This window comes from Leptinotarsa decemlineata, unplaced genomic scaffold (genome assembly GCF_025532065.1).
Source record: "Leptinotarsa decemlineata unplaced genomic scaffold, Ldec_3_MD MMD2_tig00026328_RagTag_RagTag, whole genome shotgun sequence".
Classification (NCBI taxonomy): domain Eukaryota; kingdom Metazoa; phylum Arthropoda; class Insecta; order Coleoptera; family Chrysomelidae; genus Leptinotarsa; species Leptinotarsa decemlineata.
The window spans coordinates 33,503,539-33,525,194 of NW_027412688.1; the positions used below are offsets into that span (position 1 = coordinate 33,503,539).

Consider the following 21,656-nt stretch of genomic DNA (forward strand, 5'->3'; position numbering starts at 1 on the left):
TTCATTCGACAAATCCTTCGGCATGAATGAAATTCTGAAAATTTACCAATTTCATCTTCAACTTGTCAATTTGCATCTATTGAAAATCTTTTGATTCCACAGTATTGTAATCAACTAAATCAGAATATTTAATTATTTCAATTCAATTCTAGGCTTCTGAACTGATTGCATATTTGACTGAACTGATGAATTATTGACTTTATTATATTCTGGTACAGATGAATGGACTCAATTTCACACGGTGTTGTTGCCTTTTCGAAATATTTTTATTTTAATTTGAATTGAAGCTATTATACAACTGACTCATATTTGATGAAAATCAATGTGAGATTCTCATTTGAAAGTTTACAAAATCGCTACACGTGTTTTGCTACACTATTGAATCTTCGAGCTCCAAAAACTAGGATTATCAAATTCCTTTTTCTTTATTTTGAAAGATATAAAAAATCTTAAGAAATGAACTTTAAATGTTCAAGCCCATCTCGGATATACCTACACAGTAGGTTGAATGGACTGACGCCTATCAGTAAACAACTACTCCACTGGCTAATACCACGAACGGCGTTGGATTATATCCGACAGGCGTCAGTGCAGGAATCTTCACAGAAAATTTCCTGTATGTGCAATTCGCAATACAACTGAAAGAGTCGACCTTCAATTTTGGAACGGGCACACTTGCAGACCGGTTTTAGGCTCATTAGCCCCTCATCAGTGCAAGATAGTGGCCATCATGGACCTAAAGTCGATGATATTCCATAATTGAAAGTCGAAAACGAAATTGTTTCGGAGTATTTCATTCCTCGTGATAAGTTGGAGCGAACAACAAAAATGTCACTCCATCTACTGAACGAGGTACTAACCAACTGCATATCCGAAATTTGCCCGATTCCTATAAATAAGGAAGATAGACAGTGGGCTATGTTTGACGACAGGCAGTCAACAAATCTAAAAAATGAACTTTTAATGTTCGAGCCAGTCTCGGATATACCTACCTACACAGTAGGTTGAATGGACTGACACCTATCAGAAAACAAATATTCCCCTGGCTCATACCACAAAGGGCGTTGTGGTATGAGCCAGGTGTCAGTCCATTCCTACTATGTAGGTATATTCGAGACTGGCTTGAACGTTTAAAGTTCATTTCTTTAGATTTGTTTACTGCCAGTCTTCAAGCATACCACACTGACTAATGAGAAAGATATAAAAAAGACAGTGGAACTACCAATAATGTATCATATTTGTCATAATCTGATATTAACCAATCTGCAATGCGACGTTTCGTTCATTGGATTTCATTATCAACTTTTTTTTAATACGGACATGCATTGTAACATATAGCAAAATTTGTTAGCACAGTGGCTAAACAAATCGACTAAAAAAAATAGAGATCCATATTTAAAAAAAAAAACGAAATTGATGATGAAATCTATTGAACGAAACGTCGCATTGCAAACTGATTTCAATCATATCATGACAAATATGAATCAATATTGAAAGTTCATCTTCAATTCTAGTTCTCGGTAAGTACTTCAAAAACAACCACTGATATTCTCGATCTGAAAAGAGAACATTCTAGTTATCCAAAATAGAAAATTTTTGTTCAATTCATCCGACTTTGTAGGTCTTACCGTTTCCGAAATATCAATAGTGGGATTAACTGCAAAAAAAAACTTTTACTCAAAATAGCATACAGTTTTATTTCATAAACTGATTCTATGACTCTATGAAAAAAAATTCGCATAAAATTCACCAATTTGGTGTACAATCTTGCACAAAATGGAAACCTGCTATTTCATTCAACGTAACGTTACAAATAAATTATTCAAGGAAACCTCTGGTAGTCCTTGAAACATCTGGAACACATCAGTCATCAATCTGGAAAAAATCTGATAATCAGTGAACTACTTTTTTTTACCAGTACCACCTCTCATTTTCTCTCCTTCTTGCTCGTTGATATGTAGGTTTTCCAATAAAAATCGGCGAACAAAGTAATCATGAAAAAGCCTTGACAGGTAACCAAGTAACAAGGTAACTTTGGATATGGGCATTCAGGAGTGATGAGGATACGCCCAAAGGAGAATATAATATACAAAAACTGTACCTTGATGAAACAGACAATATTAATAATTATAAGATAACTTTTCTGCAAGATAATCAGTATCCGTTTTTTAATTATTGAATATTCAAATGAGACCAGAGCTCAAAAACACACCTTTCGTGATTCAACACAAGACAGTGCTGTTTTGACCCGTTATAGGTGTCATTAGTGGTGCTAGCCTGAACCAAGATTGCATTGAATTTCATTGGATCAGACTTCCATTGTATAATATGATATGATTTGAAATATCTAAAATAACAAATGGAAATGGAACTGAAAAAGAATAGCTGGAAATTACAATTATATTGAGCAAAATAAAACCTGGAAAGAAGTTACAATAAAATGAAAAAAATAACGAAAAATTGAAAATTGAACAACTAAAATGAAATAAAAATCAAAAGATTTCAAGCCAAGTTACTTCACGACTTTTCAATTGTTAGTATCCACAATCGTCTTTTGGTGATGACTGGACTTATTTCTCTCGGAGATCACTACTTATAGGTCATGTGGATGATCTCAGCTTGGGACCACTTGATGTTATGTTGTGGGCCTGTGTTTTGGAACTCTGACCGTTGAAGAAGCCCACAAGAAGCCCCGAGTCTGGTTGAGATACGACAGCGTAAGACCTTTCATCACCTTCACAATGGAGACAGAAATTTCAAAATGTATTGCCATTCTTAGACGTATTGGTGAAAAAGACCCATACTAACATCTGTATACCGAAAACCCACTCACATGGGACAGTATCTGATTCACGAATCCAACCACCATTCATCGACTACAAGAGGAATCATCAAGACTCTACTAGACTGTGCTTTTGGGCTCTGTAATACGAAAAAAGATCTCAAGAAGGAACTAGGCATCATGTAAAAACATCTTCAACGAATTGGTTATTCCAAAGTGATGGTAGAACAGCCTTTGGCTAAAAGACAGCAAGGACCTCGCATAGAAGCACAAGTGCAAGCACAACCAGTGCTTGCACTTTCCTATAACAGACGATTATCGGAAAGGGTGAGAAGAATTGGGTCCAAGTACAACATCAGAACCTGCTTTAGATCCGGAAACACCAACCGTAGCACCCTCATGAAAACCAGGCCACCAAAAGCATACTGCGATTCTGAAAATTGCATCTACCAGATACCCTGTTAGTGCGGCAAATCCTACATCGGTGAAACTAAGAGGCCATTAAAGGTTCGAACTGCCGAACACAAGAAACCCACACATCGAGAATAGCGGAGTATGTTTGGACCCATCAACAAGCTGACATCATCCACAGGAAAGAACACTGGTTCACGAGGAAATTCAAAGAAGCTGCATACGTGTTATTCAATGACGCATTCAGCCAAGCTACAGTAGAGATAAAACATGGAAACCTACAATGAAGCAGAAAATGGTCAACTCACGCCAAACGGCCATCTACCGCTAAACTGGTGAAGCGGTGAGGGGGAAGAGGGGATAGGTGAAAGTACTCGAATGACCTATAACACAGGTCTGCGATGAAAAAATTGTAGGATATTTAACTGGTGATTTGAACAGTATTTTGTGTGCGGATTACGGAAAAAATAGTAAAAAAATTATATCACCTATAATAGATAAGTAGATAAGTCACACATTTCACCTGAAATTTTCTTATTAAATAGGTCTTTAGGTTCGCTACGGATTCGATGTTTCTGTATTATATAGCCTATATAAGCGGTAAATTGAGTCTGAATTATGGAGCTTTTATGATGAACAAGTTACTACACGATGTGAGTGTATATTTAGGATAAAATACGGTTTTAATCTATTTATTTCAATAACAAAACGAATCTAAACTGGGAAAATCCAGTTCCTACTGGAACAAGGCATGTATGTGTCAGTTTGTCTAGACTTAAAGAAAGACATATTTCTCCGGTGTTTCATTTTTATGGTACCGATTTAGAGAAAGGGAATTTGTCCCTTTTTTAACACAAGAGGGTGACCTACTTTTCCCTACCCGGCGTCATGGAAATATTCAACATAACGTAGGAACCAGAGAAATGGAGACTTTTCATCGATTCATCAAAAAGAACTTGGAAAGGTGTACTTCTTCGCAATGGGAACCAATATGCTTCTGTGCCTGTTGGACACTCAGTCCATTTGAAAGAATGCTACGAAAATCTTGAATTTTTTCTTGATAAGCTCAGCTACACTGATCATAAGTGGACCATTTGTGCAGACTTGAGAGTTATTTCAATGTTACTAGGTCAACAAAGTGGGTACACTAAGTTTCCATGTTCCTTATGTAAATGGGATAGCCGTGACAGGAAACAACACTATGTCAAGCAAGTGTGTATTCCTGGAGTTAAAATTGTTGAAAAACAAAGTTTGATGTATCCTAAAAAAATCTCACTTCCACCACTACATATTAAATTGGTGCTAATGAAACATTTTGTGAAAGCAAAAAGGAGATTGTTTCAAGTTTCAAGTAGAAAAAGGAGTTGGGCCTGGCATGAGAAAACTTTTAAACGATGAAAGCTTTGTCACTTAAGTGGAAATGACTGAAACTCATTCAAATCTGTTATGACAGGCTTTCTTTGGAAACAAAAAAGACCCAAACTACAAAACTTTGGTTGCTGAACTGATACAAAATTACAAAATGTTGGGCTGCAACATGAGTGTCAAAGTCCATTTCCTTCACTCACATCTGGACTACTTTCCCGAAAATCTAGGGGCTGTAAGTGAGGAACAAGGAGAACGGTTCCATCAAGACTTAAAAAAAATGGAACGCAGATACCAAGGTCGGTGGAATCTTAACATGATGGATGGTAAAAAGGGAAAATTCACAAGAACACAGCCGAAAAAGTACCGAAAGGAGCTTTGACGAAAAAAGAAAACGTTTTTACAAAGACTTATAGTCACTTTGCAAACAGTTGTGTATCACTATTATGCTTAGTTTAGCTATGTAGTATTGTTTTTTGTTTTTACTTCATGTTAAAATAATAGAAGTAAATCCACAATTCCTCGTTTTTTTGTATTTTTTCAATTATTTCATAATTATTTTGTAGGCAAACCTTACGTCGTGGATAAAAACAAAAGTCATTTTTGAAATCAGGCCAAAAAACTACATTGAGATCAGTTAACGAAATCAAAACGAATTTTTAATAGTATATTATGCAACGATCATGTAATGATGGTTATTAAGACACGAGCATTAACCGGGATACGAAACGAGCCGAAGGCGAGTTTTGTATGGTATATGCGAGTGTATTAATAACCATTACATGAGAGTTGCATACGCTATTTTTTCTAAACCCGATAAATAATGAAAAACTATAAATATTATATTTGTATTGAACACATTTACAGTAATTAACTCATATTTAAAAAAAAACACAAACTTAATGGTATTATCATGGATATATGAAAACTATAAAGATTCTAATTATATTTATATTGAATATAACAACTGTAATTAATCTGATATTTTAAAAATATTGGAGTCGATGGTATTCTTTCTATATCGCTGTTTTCAGAAATTTTGATAATATAGGTAGGTAATATGAAAACTGATTTTGACAAATAAAGCAATTAGTTACTTAGGTTAGACAAACAAACAAACAAAGGTTAGGACAAACAAAGGAACAGGATTCTTGATTGAAAAATTATGGGTTTCTATTGGTTGATAATCTGTATCGTTATGAAAAATCTGTATCATAATGGATATCATTATGAAACGGATTATGGTCATATAAGTGTATTGTTAGAGTACGGGTGTAGAAAAAAAGTTTTTTGCAGACCTGTGTAATGAGTCATCTCTCGGACGATTGTAGGTACTAACAATCGAAATGTCGTGAAGTAACTTGGCTTGAAATCTCTTGAATTTTCAATTTTTATTTCATTTTGATTGTACAATTTTAAATTATTTGCTAATTTTTTCATTTCATTGTGATTCCTTCCAGTTTTTTTAAATATAATCGTTATTTTCAGTTTTCCTTTTCAATTTTCATTTTTATTTGTTATTTCAAAGATTTCAAATCATATCTATATCAGATAATGAAAGTCTGAACTGATGAAATTCACTATGCAACATTGTCAACCACCATCAAACAAAGCACGAACGCATTGTTGAACTCCATTCTCCATGGAAAACAAACCTGAGTTAGCGAAGACAATATCTCTCCACATGAAAACCCACCTCCGGGTTAGAGAAAATACTCAATTCACGAATATCAATGTTTTGGATTCTGGTGTCAACTAGTTACCTTGCAGTGAAAGCTACAGTGACAGACAGAGGACGAATCTCGTTCGGCTTCTCTAGGAAGCCTCGTTTATCTTTGAAATTCGTGTACTGAGTCTTCTGCCGACCATGCAGACGGTGTCTTCTTAAGGGAAGATTTCATCGTCTTCACTTGTTGAATATATATATATATATATATATATATATATATATATATATATATATATATATATATATACACATATATACAGTGTCACCGATAAAGTCCGCATCAAATGGGAAACTTTTTTATTTATCGTTTTATGTGAAATTTGATTTTGGCAGTAGATTTTGCTTAAGGAATGATGTCAAATGGCGTCTACAAAATAGGTCACGTGATTTCCTTAACCTGTCAAAATTGACATTTAAAAAAAGAAACATCGAAAAATGACATTATTCTTCAAAATATCCAAAAATATCAAAGGATAAAAACATTTTCTTTTGTAATTTTATACCCACACACCAAGTTTCAAACCCATAATAAGTATTTTATATTTTCACTATTTTTCCGCATTCCTGCTTTTTCTACTTATCAAAATTTAAGCACACCTGTACTAAATCATTTATTTTAACTAAACTCGTCACCGAATTTCTTTTTTTGTAATATAATAATATTTTAAGAGCCTCTTTGATGTTAAAAACAAATTTTGAAAAATAAAAATTGTCAAACTTGATGCAAAGTTCATCTAGTTTCAACTGGGCTTTCCAAACTATACAATACTTGAGTTTTTCAATGAGCAAATGGCCTCACAATATGAATTAGAACAAAACGGAACATTAGGAAACAATATCTTAGAGTGTTTATTGTTTTTTTAACAAAAAATACAGTAGAATTTAATCTTAATTAAAAGGAACTGAAAATAAACATGTACCTATACCTAATAGCAAAAAAACACGAAAAAAAGACTCACGACATTAAATACACTACATTTCTGTATGTCTTCCATCGCGTTCTATGCAGATAATTGTCCTTCTTCTTTAAAATAGAGTTTCTAATAACAGTTTCTAGGTGATTCACGTCACGAAAAGGTCTTTGTTTATAAACGATTTGTTTTAAGTAACCCCACAAGAAAAAATCTAGTGGGGTTAAATCTGGCGACCTAGGCGGCCATTTTTGCTCCATATTTCGCCCAATAACTTTGCCCCTAAACATTTCTAATAGTTTCTCTGTGACTTGTATTGAACTATTAATAGGAGCCCCGTCACATTGATACCACAGACTGTGTCTTATTTCAACCGGCATATTGTCTACTATATCACTGATCTCAGTATTTAGAAATTGCAAATAATCCTGAGAAGTTAAATTGTGTCTAAAAAAGAATGGTCCCATTACCTGATTATTTAAAACACCGCACCACACATTTGTTTTAAATAAATATTGGTCCCGACATTCTATCACAAAATGAGGATTTTCCTGAGCCCACCACCTACAATTCTGGGAACTGACTACGCCGTTCGATGTGAAGGTAGCTTCGTCGGTCCATAGGATTTTGTAAGGAAATTTTCTGTTTAATTCTACTTCTCCTTGGTACCAGAAAGAGAAATCTAGTCGAACATCGAAATCTCTTTCCTTTAAGGTATTTATAAATTTGGGTTTGTAGGGTTTGAATTTATTTTTATGTAAAATTGCTCTTACGCTTTCTCTTTTAACGCCAGTTCTATCTACAATATTGGTAATACGTTTTTTAAAAGTATTTTCAACTGAACCAGTCAGTTTAAATTTTTTTAAAATCCTACTTACAGTGGATTGCTGTACATGTCTACCAGGATGTTTTGCGTTAAAAATATCAGCCACTTGTCGATGCAATGTGTTTTCACCACAAATTAGCACAATTTCAATTTTTTCTTGTAAAGATAACATATTATTTTAATTTTCATACATTACATTGAACTAACGGGCATTAATTTATTCAGTGACAGTGACGTTTTCTAAAACACATTATGTAGTTTCATATTTTTTCACAGCCTACCCAGTTTTTTTAAATTAGTGTTGTTAGCGGAGTAGGTAAATGTAAATACTATGAGTTTTTTTCTTTTATTGAATGGGCTTCAAGAATCACGAAATGATGTTTCCTAATGTTCCGTTTTGTTCTAATTCATATTGTGAGGCCATTTGCTCATTAAAAAACTCAAGTACTGTATAGTTTTGAAAGCCCCGTTGAAACTAGGTGAACTTTGCATCAAGTTTGACAACTTTTATTTTTCAAAATTTGTTTTTAACATCAAAGAGGCTCTTGAAATATTATTATATTACAAAAAAAAATTCGGTTACGAGTTTAGTTAAAATAAATGATTTAGTACAGGTGTACTTAAATTTTGATAAGTAGAAAAAGCAGGAGTGCGGAAAAATAGTGAAAATATAAAATACTTATTATGGGTTTGTGGTGTGTGGGTATAAAATTACAAAAGAAAATGTTTTTATCCTTTCATATTTTTGGATATTTCGAAGAATAATGTCATTTTTCGATGTTTCTTTTTTTAAATGTCAATTTTGACAGGTTAAGGAAATCACGTGACCTATTTTGTAGACGCCATTTGACATCATTTCTTAAGCAAAATCTATATATATATATATATATATATATATATATATATATATATATATTCAATGAATTGTGCAATTTTTTATCAAAACTCAATGATTCCATTCCAAGACAAAATATACCTACTATTTGCATTTGGGTCAAACTACGCTTGAACGCTATACTTTTTTTCCAAGAAGGATCAATACTCGTTAGAAGATAGTAGAAGAACATTACAGCGTGTACAATAGTATTCAAAGCCCCTATAATTAAAGAGTGTCCTCCACCATATGATCTTGTTGCAAGCCATAGAGCAATAACCATCCCAGAATGGTGGTATAAATGTAGGAATGACACTTGTCGAAAACTTTTGCGGAGGACAAAAAATACCTGAAAAGAAAAGAGGTGAGGATAAAAGGGCTGTTTAAATTCAACGTTTTCTCTATACTATATTCCTTTCTATTTATTTTTATTCACTTCAATTTGCATATGGAACATTGATACATTGATTTCACTATAATTGAAACATCAATATACAGGGTGTAACAAAAAGGTAGGTCAACAATTGTACTCGATTTAATATACATTGATGCAAATGTGCACATAAAAAAATTACAGCCCTTGGAAAGTACAAAATCGACTTTTTCAATATTTGATGAACTGCTCAATATTTTGTTATGAAAATGAATCTGAAACTTTTTTTCAGTAAGAGAATCATTTTCATATTTGACCGCGGAATCAGTTTAGCCCATAAAAATAAATATATATATATATATATATATATATATATATATATATATATATATATATATATATATATATATATATATATATATATACCAAACAGACGATTATTTCTTTCTATTGATAGTAGTACTTTACGGGATACAAACGATGAAGAAATTTTAGAATTTAAAGAATATTGAAGAAACAGCAGTTGCATCCCTCACTCAACAACCATTCAAGAATTACTGGATGAAGATTACTAGATGGGATTTTGTGACTGAAGCGTAGCTGAAAACAATCAATTTCATTATTAGTATTGTATTCAATGATAAAGCTACCTTCATGATGAATGCGCGACTGATGTTAATACCCTCCCCCCACAAAAGCATTCATAACCTTTTTTAAGTTGTACCAATGCGTAAAAACTGGTGTTAATTCTCTTGCAAATATAATTTATGTGAACTTGCCAACTCAACCTAGAATCTAAATGAAGTTCTGAAACTTTTGTGGTTTTACCAGAATACTTGAAAACGGTAAAGTTAGGGAAAATATTTTCAGTCTGTTCTCTAGATGTTGGATTGAAAGTAGCCCTGATGTACCAATTACTGGTCCAGGCCGATCTCAATCCTATTGATTTTTACTTCTGGAGTTTTATGAAAGAGGATGGGTATTCTGTTGAAATAATGGCGAACAACTGATGCATCGAGTCATTGAAAATACAAATCGATTTCGTCAAAAGTCTTCCGAAAAATTCGATTTTCGGTACCGAATGTGTATTCAGGAAGATGGAAGTAATTTCGAACATTCATTTTAGGGAATACCAAACATTCGAATATATTTTTGAACGGTTTCATTTTGCTTGCCCTGTTTGCTTGTTTGGGCCATATTTAGTAATTGAAGTTTGACCCCCTTCCTGTTGACAGATTGATCTGAAATTTGGTACGCACATTTAGTTTCGATGACAATACAATTCAACAAATTCTGTATCATTGTAAAATCAAGATAGTCGCAGCTACAAAATGGCGGATTACATATTATTTCTTAATTACCTCAATATGGTTATCAAATGACAGGGCTTGACTGATAGAATAGTAGTACACTTTGAAAAAGTAGCGAATTCAAGATGGTTGCAGTTACAAAATGGCTGATTACATATCACCTTGTAATACCTGTCAAAACGTACTCAGAAAGTCAAACTCCCAGACAACATATCCTATCTCCAGACAGTTACTTGTGGTGTTACACAGGGATCGGTTCTGGGATTACAAATTGATAAAAATTTGGATTTTGAAGGTCACATAAATAACCTATGTAAGAAAATTTCATCAGTATGCTTTGCAGTCACAGTATCAGCCATTGAATTGGGCACTAATGTGGCAATAAATGTGTACTTTGCTCTCATTGATTCCCATCTGTTTTTGGGGAACTTGTTGCCAATACATGTTTGATAGGGTGTTTGTACTACAAAAAAGAGTAGATAGAAAATTTGTGTAGAGTTGGATTTAGGGATTTCTGTCGACCTTCATTCAGAAGGCATAAAATCTTGACCTTGCCTTCCATACTCATATTGGAAATGGCATGTCTGATGCAAAAAAAATATAGGACGGAAATTTTCGCTGCACCACGACGAAATACCAGAAATAAGCTCAATATAGGTTTACCGATTCCAATATCATCAAAAATTGAGAGATCTTTCATGTATAATGGAAAAAAATGTTTAACTATTTGCCAATTGAGATCAAAGGCATGTACTACTAAATTTATAAAGTCTGCAAAAAAGCTTCTGATTTCAAAGGCCTTTCATTCTTCAGACGAATTCTATTCAGACAGAAATTTGAATTACATAAACAATTAGTTTTATTTATTGTGTTTCAGTTACTACTGGTATTTAAACTATGTTACTTCTTTAACTTTTTGTTCGATGTTTACATTTAGCTCTGAACTGTATAGTTGAGAATGTTTACGAAGTTGATACTTACTTTTATTTTCCATGCATCCACTTTTATATTTTTATGCTTTATAGTTTTTATATTCTTATACTTACATTTATGTGTTGCATGAGAATATTCATTATTATTATTATTTATTTCAATATGTAGCATATATATTATTACTTTCTGACTACTTTTTCACCCCAAAATTCTGAAATCACCAAATGTTCAAATTTCAAATACTACTTTTAATTTGTATAACTTATATTCTTTAAAATAATAAAACTTTCACTATGATATTTTATCTTCGACAATATCTATTGAGTTTTGTATCTAATATTTCTTAGAACAGTAACACTTTCTCAATGATATATCATCTTCGACAATAAGGTTCATGTTGATTTGATTTGATAATACTGCACTAAGTGAACTCAACAGAATGAGAATTCATTAACAAAATCAGACACTGAAAACTTGAAAATAAAATGAACAAAGAAAATTATGTTGAACGGTTTTATTGAAAAAAAAAGATGATAATGATGTAGATGATGTACTGAAAACTAAAAAATAATTCGGAAGGTCCTAGGTAGCAGTCATCATACCACTCTTCGTTGGACGTAGCGTAACCTGAGTTACGCTACGCCTAACGATTTTATAATTTTTATCAATACCGTAGATTGATGAGGAGAGAGGTGAGATGACTACTACCTAGGATAACATTATTATCTTTTTTTTTAATGAAACCGTTTAACAACATTTTATTACCCATTTTATTTGTAGCTGCAGATAAAATGAGTACTCAGTTATTGTAACCTATTTTTTGTTACTCAAATTTTTGTCGAATCTCGATAAACACTGGATTTTCGAAAAAGTGCAACGGGGTAAAACAAAATTCAAAAATGATGTGTCAAACCAATGGTGTCACAAATGATAGAATGTTATTATTGAAGCATATGTTTGTTATTCATCTGTGGAAACTACAATAATTGTTAAACAACTAACTGAAGAATTTTCAAAGGATAAAAAGTGACTTTCGAAAAAGTGCTGATTGACAAAAAAAATTCAAAAATGATGTATTGAACAGACAGTGCAACGATTTCGATTCATTTTTAAGGCGTAGTAATATTTTGAGTGTTTTAGGGGTTCAATACTACCCTAAAATTTTCATGGGCTAAAAAGATTTTGGGGTTTCATATGAAAAGAAATTTTAATACGATAAGTAAGTCATAAATTGATTTCCATTAAAAAATGTTCATGCAATATAGATAAAAATAGATTTTTATTTTGTACTTTTCAATGGCTGTAACTTTTTTGTATGCATATTTGCATTGAAATAAGTTATAACGAATCGAGTTATTTTTGACCCCAGAAAATGTTGTTCAATTTTGACATACTTTTTTGTTGAACCCTGTATATATAATCACCAAAGGTTGATGTTTCGTCATTATCTCAGATGATATTATCAAGGCTTGTTATTGTTCGTTCTTCGTGAGGGATAACGTTTCACGAAGAATCTTTTCTCTTGAAATTGGAAATTTTGTCTTGTAACCTTTGTATTTTTTTTCACAAACACTATATATACCTAACACATAATAATATTTTCTCGAAGCCCCGATACATTCGGGAGCACTCTCCAATGTAACAAAACCAATGGCCCCTTCTCACACCTTGAAGTGAATCAGGACAACCACCTTAACAGAGTGGTCGAGATAGAGTTTCCGTAGTTACAATTGAAAATTTCTGATTATAATGATGAAAACTAATATTATAGTTATCATCAGAAAGTGAAAGTTAAAATACATTTTGAACAACTACTTTCAAATATATGAACAGTGAATTCACACGGAAATGTGATTGACAGAAATCCTCACAACCTAATATATGAAACAATGTCAATATTCTCCCGCTGTACTTCGAAGTTTCGGGTAGGAATATTCGTTCTGAATTCTCCTCAGAATCTTTTTCTGGAAAACGATTCACTAAACTATTGCACTTATGAGGAGTTGAATACAAGTATTTTTGAGGTTTTTGAGGTGAAATGTTACCGTGGAAGAAAATATACACGTGAAAATAGAAAATGGCATATATTTATGATGAATCGGTCTTACCGTTTCCAAGCAATCAAACATTTTCAACCAAAAGAAATGTCGAACAGCTGATAATTCCAGTAACGATTGTTCATTCGTAGAAAAGTCTATTGGTATGCATTCATGATGAATTTTTCGAAATATGTAGGAATGCTAAAACAAATAAAAATTCAGATTATACTGTGCGTAAGGAAATATATGTACATTTCAATTATTGATGTTTAATGTTTGTAGAGGTAATGAATATTCAGATTCACATAAGAGTAGGTCATTATTGATTTTATTGAATTGGAATGTGGATGTGAATACAGGGGCTTTCACGAAGAGCTTTCGTTAGGGATATATGGAGAACGATTCAAAATAAAACCCAAAAACAAGCCCACTTTGTATAACAATGCCTTTACCCAAATTTGTTAGTTTTCGAGATATTCACTTTTTTCAGAAAAATTTGACAGTTACAGCACCACTCCGAAAAAATCATAACTCGTAGACAGTAACAGGTGAAAATGTAAAATTTCACAGGAACACACCTCAAGCATAAAGTCATGAACAGGTCCATCGCATTATCGAAAATAATTCACAGGGTGGTTGAAATTTCCACCTAAAACATAACATCGAGAAAACTGATGAAACACGATTTTTTCAAATGGAAACCATACACTATCCTATCATTTTTGAATACTACGAAAAAAAAAGATATCAAATTGATGAAGAATGTTCTTTACCTAAAATACACCCCTGGGAAGATATATCCGATTTTGGGAAATATTTGAGATGTAAATCATTGGAATCAATACCAATACGAGTCGTATTAAAGGAAATTGACATCAATCTCATCTCCGATATCATTAATGAACGTATTGAATAGTAGGGGTGCTAGGTTTGATCCTTGTGGTATACCGGATGTGGCTACATATTCGATAGACTTGAGGCCATTGAGTTGGACGTACTGTTTACGGCTGTGAAAATTCGATTTGAACTTTGTAATTTAGTCATTGGATAACCCAAAAGTCGAAAGCTTGTTCAGCAGGATACTATGGTCAAGTCTGTCGAACGCTTTAGAAAAATCATTGTAGATGACATCAGTCTGAGACTGACAATCAATACCCTCTGCAATACATTGAGTGACTGTTTCAAGATTGGTGGTGGTGGAACGCCCTTTCATGAAACCGTGTTGATTGGGGCTAATAATGTTGCTGACATGACAATAGATTTTTTTTTTTCGTTCCTTGGGAGCTGTCTGACTTGTCCATTTAGTCCAAGTCTCTAGAAAACACTGCAGCCTCTTGGGCTTATTGCGTTTGTTCTCCCATCTTCTCATGACACGCATTCCATCAGTCTCATTTCCTGTACTAGTTTGTACAGGTTCCGTGTTGGATGTTCGTCATATTCTTCTGGACGTAATTTCATACGTCCATATATTGCCTGCCTCCTGTGATTCAGGGCCTCACATTCGCATAAGATGTGTAGAGCTGTTTCTATCCCTTCGTTGCATAATCTGCAGCTGAGGTCTCCATTGTACAGCCCCATTTTATTCAGGTGTTCTCTGAGCGGACAATGACCGGTGTTTGTTGCCAGGTGATTTTGTCCAGTACTCTGTGTGCTTCTTATTGGTCCATATCCTAATCTGGTTTCGTACCAGTGATTTTGATACCCCCAGTTCATTCGGTTCTTCATGGCATTCCCAGACCAGTTTAGATGTCACCTTCGGGTTTGTCAGAGCCCTTAGTGCGCTCTTGCTGTCTGTAAACATATTGATCCGCTCATTTCTTTGAGGTCTCAATTTAATAAGCCTTGTACAGTGCAAGATATCATACACTTCCGCCTGAAATACGAATGTGTATAGTCCTGGCGGATAGCTCTAGTTTAGATTTCTATCCACTTGGTATATTCCAGCTCCCGTTCCATGTTTGGTCTTCGATCCATCTGTATACCAGGTGTTTTTTCCAAACATGTTTTCGGGATGACTACTGGTCTTCCACTCTTCATGGCTTATGATTTTGGCCGTGAAGTTTGTGTTGAAGGTGTACTTCGGTGTCATGTGGTCCGTGCACATATTCAATATGTGCTCCTCCACTTGTTCCCAAATTTCTGTTCGGTCCGATCTTCTGTAGTTCGGTGAGTTTTCTAGTCTGAATTGGCCCATCCTGGCTTCCCCCATTATCGCAAAGTGTAAAGGAGGTAGATTCAGGAGTATCTCCAGTGCAGCTGTTGGGGTAGTTTTCATTGCTCCCGTCATTCCCAAACATGCACGTCTTTGCACCTTGCCTAGTTTGTTGATGGCGGTCGCCTGCTTCACCTTTGGCCACCAGACCAGAGATGTGTATGTTATCATGGGTTTAACCACCATCGTGTATAGCCAATATACCATGTCTGGTTTTAGTCCCCATGTTTTTCCATAGGTGCGTCTGGCGAGCATCAGTGCTACCTCCGCTTTCCTCTTTATCCTGTCCAAGTGTTGGTTCCAGGTCAGTTTGGAATCTAGGATTACTCCCAGATATTTAACCTCCCCCGACACTTGTATTTCTTCACCTCGAAGTTTTGCATATGATAGAAATTGGTCAGTGATTTTTCATCTTACTTTTTATCCTTTTTTGGAAATTGGCAGACTTTCGACGTTTTCTATATTGATGGTACAGTTAATGTTTTCAGGCATATATTGATTAGAGTTGTTAGTGGTTCAACCAGAGCTGTGGCACAATATTCAATGATGAATGCTGGAATATGAACAGGTCCCGCAGTGAATTTAGGCTTTGATTTCTTTAGGGTATGATAAACATCTTCACTACTGAAGTTTTTGATTATCAAGCTAAGAATATCACTATTGTTGTACGCATGGTCACCTGATGTTGACACTATATAAGACAAATATGGATAGAAAAGATGGAGGATATATTAAAGACAATTTTATTAAAGCTTCTTACCCCTGCAGCTGGCATCTTACTTGAACTATTCGAAAATTTTTTTTAATCACATATCTGGAATATAAAACACACACTTCTAGCCTCCGAAAATATACCGGCACAAAGAAACAGTGATGAAAAGGTTATTTCCATATGTTAATGCTCCCCTTTTATCCCCACGGGGAGCGCTCAAGTTGGAGTATTCAAAAATCTTTCCCTATTGCATATCTAATGCCTATGAAGCACCTATACACCAAATTTCAGGTTCCTAGAACTCACCAGTACTGAGAAACAGACATGAATGAGTGTTAAATGAGTGACTTCCGCATTTATTATTATAGATTCTTCTGGATTCAAACAACACTTTATTGTAAGATTTTTAGAATTGTGCTTATTGAGTGAATAAGCCGAAAAAAATAATTACCTTGATCATGAACCATACATTCACCAAAATTTGCAGAACATTATATATCATCAGAATATTCGTAATATTGAAAGGCTTTCTCTCCTTCATCAGTTTGGGTCCGATGTACCTGATTACGGAATGATAAAGAAAAATGAATCCCACAAGAAATGAAACAGAAGTTTCTATGTAGTTTTCAGCCCTGGGATCTGAAATAGAAAGAATATACATTTTATTTCAATGCTAAATATTCTCCTAGCCAGAATTAGAATCGCCAGGAGATGATTAAAACTACGTCATCATAAGTGATGATGTAGTTTTAGACACGTCTTACGTTGATCCGTCTTGCGCATATGCCATCTATTGGATAGACAAAGAACTCAATCAAGACATATGAGGCTCCCTAAGGCGGCTTCGTAACTGATTGCCTTGGGGAGAAGACTTGGACAAGAATATCAAAAAAACAATGATTTCTCCACGAGAGATGTTTTTGAAAAAAATCAGTAGTAGTAAGAGCTGTGTATAATAAATTACACTTCATGAATGAACTTCAATTTCCATTGATGTATACTTTCACACAATAAGAACGTGAAAAAGTTCTCCCCTTCTGAACTCTTGTATAGAACTATACATCAAGGTCGGATATAATTTACATAAAAAAGCTTCCAATTTAATGAATGCTGCTGAGAGAAAATGCTATAAGTTTCAATAAATGGGGATCTTGTGATACCTCGTTTGATGAATCTTTCGATTATCTATCCAAAACTGGTTTAATCCTGAGTGATTAGCAGTTCCATATTTTTTTTCAATAAGTTCAATTTCATAATTTCAATGAAAAATTCATTCAAAATCTTTTTGACTTCATTTCAATGAATATTATAAGCTTCAGCTACTCACCAGTATTTTCATAAATAAGCCAATGATATCCTGTATAAATTTTTTTCAGTACCAACGCCATATTATGATAGCTTGTTTTTCGAAAGTAAACTTGACAAACAAGAACGGAATTCGATCTATGGTTGCTTCACAACTGAACGTGAGCAAATTAATTCTATTGTTGAAGCGAAATAAATATTAAAAAGTACAACATGCATATTCAAAACAGGTAAAGGAAAATTCGATGATATAAAAACTGATATGCTTATTTCTAATCATGGTGAGTCCTCAAGTATTTAGGCATTTTTTATTATAAAGTATTTCTATAGTTCTTCTCGCTTTGTTGATATAATATTGTTTTTACTTGAAGGGTGTGCTTTTAGAGGTGTTAGGACTGGAAGTGTGGGACGTACGACATAATCTTGGAACATCTCTGATCATTATGGAACGATCAATGCCTTTATATGATGTGGTAGCTCACTTTTCCCTATTTGTGAGGAAATAGTTCTTGTTTTTAGCACTCTAGAAAGTTCTAAATCATTCCACGACATCACAAAAAAATCTTAAGACGATTCAGGAGTATGAAAGTTCGAGAACAATCAGGAAAGTTCGAATACATCCCGACAATTCCCAGGATAATGTGGAACCATAATTGTGGTGATGCTCGATAGGTTTTCGTTCTGAAAGGCTGAAGTTTTATCCTTCAAGAAATTTTTTGAATAGTTCTGAACCCTTGAGAGTGGCTATAGATCATTCTCCATATTCCAGAATATATTGGAACCTTCTGTAATGTTCGGGATTGATCTGAAACATTCCTTATCATCGTGGAACAACTAAGGAATCTGTAATGTGTGGTACCTCACTTTAGAAAAACTTATACAGAGTGGTCCAACGGAAAGTATGCACCTTGCTTTTCTCCTTTATTTGTAACTTAACGCAAAAATGCTCAGACAGGTCGATTTTGCTTTTGAGGGGGACACATTTTAGATGTATTTTTCTACCTGTGCTTTCAACCCCCTAGCGAGGGTGAGTAACAACCCTAAAATTTTAAATAGAAATTGGGGTCGAGTGATATATCTTTTGAAAGGGCACAAAATTATCTTACCAATGATACCTAATTTGTTGTATTTCACTCAAACATGTAGGTATTATGAAGAAAAACAACTACAACCCAGTACTTTGAAATGTGTAATTGACTTAGTAGAATCCTACTTCAGCAAGTGCTGAAAATGTGACCCATTTGCTTCCATACAATAATACAGATTTTGTTCAAATATATTCCTAACATTCTGTAGCGTATCAGGTGTTATACTTCTGCACTCTGCTGTAATTGGTTGGCGATGATCTTCTATGGACTCGGGCTGCGTAGCAAAACATTTATTTTTCAAGTGTCCCCAAAGGAAAAAGTCTAAAGGCGATAAATCAGGTGACCTGGCAGACCATTCGATGGGGCCTCTCCTTCCAATCCACCGTCCAGGAAACCGGTCATCTAAAAACTCTCTTACCGGAGCAACATAGTGAGGAGGTGCTTCATCTTGCTGGAAATGAGTTTGGTCATTTTCAATTATTTCTGTTATGAGATTGTATCTTCAAGCATGTTCAGGTAGACCTCACCAGTTAAATTCCCAGGAATAAAAAGTGGCCCTACGATATGACTACCTAATATGCCACACCAGACATTGATTTTTTGAGGGTACTGGGTATGGACCTCTCGGAATGAGTGTGGATCACTGTCATCCCAGTAATGGCAATTATGCCTATTCACAGCTCCATTCAAAAAAAATGTACATCGGAAAAGCATGTGTTGAATGATAGGTGCGGATCTTCAATTAGTAGCTGGCTCAGTTGTTCACAAAATTGCAGCCTTCTATCAGGATCATCTTCATTGAGTTCCTGTACTAATTTAATTTTGTACGGATGAAATTTATAGGCTTTTTATATCCGTATTATGGATGAACGGGAGACACCTGAGGTTGCAGCAAGCTGACGGGTACTTTGAGTATGATCCAATTCAACATGTCCCAAAACAGCGACTTCCACTGCTTCATTTCTGATCGGTTTCCGTGGCTGGTGTTTCACATTATAGACAGATACGGTATCGACAAACTTTTGGACTAACTTGGCAACGTACGAATCATTCACATTTTTCCCGGGATGACTGTTATTAAAGAGGCGAGCAGTAAGTCTAGCACAACTATTATGTTGATAATAAAGTTTAACAATTTCAACTCGTTCAGGAATGGAATAAACCATTTTTACAGTAAAGTTGAAATATTTTCAAAAGCAACCAAACTGAATCAATGAACGTTTGCCTAAATTCTTTTTGTACACTTATCTGCTGTTGTTATTTGAACGAAAAAACGCACGCAGGAATTGAGGAAAGTAGTAGTGATAAAAATGCCGTTTTTTCTGCATTTTCATTAACACCAAAAATATCGAGTAAATGTTCTTGCTTTTTTTTATAACTATTCAAGTAAATACAACAAATTAGGTATCATTGGAAAGAGAATCTTGTGCCCTTTCAAATGATATATCACTCGACCCCACTTTCCATTTAAAATTTTAGGGTTGTTACTCACCCTCGCTAGGGGGTTGAAGGCACAGGTAGAAAAATACATCTAAAATGTGTCCCCCTCAAAAGCAAAATTGATCTGTTCGAGCATTTTTGCGTTAAGTTACAAAAAAAGGAGAAAAGCAAGGTGCATACTTTTCGTTGGACCACTCGATATAAATAAATATATCATTAAATGATTTTCGGAATCATTTTGACATTTTCTTTACACTTCAATATGTGTATGTTGAAATATGTTTTTTCCGTTAACCAGCTGTCGCACCCCTACAAACGGCAACCCTCAGAAGTCAAAACTTGTGCGAGCTAAGGACTAACGAGGTCTTATCTTTTAACGTGTGATTTGAGTCCACATAGTTCACAGTTCTATAAGCGGCTTCAGTTTTTTACAGACTTCCATTGGATTAAACGAATTCTGTACCTTTATTATTTCTCTTGGTTGGTAATTGCTCCTCAGAGGTTCTTGTTCTTGAGTATTTCTTTGCAGTGCTTGTCATCTCCGTACATTTTTGATGAAATTAGAAGGCGATAGAAGAGTTTGTGTCTTGTCCAAACAACAGATCTTCAAATGTAGAATCAATGTAAATAACTTAGCTATAGAAATAAGAAACGCTGGTGGGGTTCAGAATTTGATGTATATAGGAAGAATACTAACACATATATGTAACACCCTTGTACGTATCGAAAAATTGCGGGACTAAATTTCCTTGTCCATAGTCTGGTTACTGGTCTGATCGAAACAAAAGTTATGAAGATAACCCCTGGTAGCATGTGGCTTTCAAAATCCTCGATTTTTCAAGAAGATGAAAGATTTAATTTTATAATCCTCACGTAAGAGCCAAAATACACGATAGAATGGTTGAATTTTCAAAACATTCAACATGGAAACGTCTTTCAAAACTGCTTATCACTTCAACAGGTATTGTGCAATACAAAAGACAGAATAGCGCAAAATAAAATCCGGGATTCATGGAATAGGTAGTCAGGATCACAACAAGAAGTACGTTGGTCAAACTGAGACGACTATAATAACACGTTCAATGGACCATGTTTGACATATTCGGTTTGCTAGACTAGAAAAGTCTTGTTTTGTTCAATATGTCTTAGATAACAGATAACAGTATATATTAGAAATACATGAAACTGTTGAGACTGGTATACAACAGCCGCCTTCAAAGTTTGGAAATTAGAAAATATGGAAAGAGTTTACTGCTCAGCGAGAAACGTCCTATTTCAAACAGTCCGTAGTTCATTCTCCTTAAAAATGATCAGGAGTAGATACCAGGAGAATGAATGTATACTTA

At 34.4% G+C, this 21,656-nt stretch overlaps 1 protein-coding gene across 1 annotated transcript; it reads right to left on the bottom strand.

The window, feature by feature from the left end:
* Positions 1-1,671: 1,671 nt before the first annotated feature.
* On the bottom strand, positions 1,672-17,963 carry LOC111506696 (very long chain fatty acid elongase AAEL008004). The gene is made up of 6 exons (XM_023161862.2): positions 17,805-17,963; positions 16,929-17,116; positions 13,623-13,754; positions 9,005-9,247; positions 1,925-2,101; positions 1,672-1,875 (listed from the first exon to the last, which is right to left on the bottom strand). The coding sequence occupies exons 1-5, from the start codon at positions 17,863-17,865 to the stop codon at positions 1,928-1,930; spliced, it is 798 nt and encodes a 265-aa protein (XP_023017630.1). The 5' UTR covers positions 17,866-17,963; the 3' UTR covers positions 1,672-1,875; positions 1,925-1,927.
* Between the last annotated feature and the right edge of the window lie 3,693 nt (positions 17,964-21,656).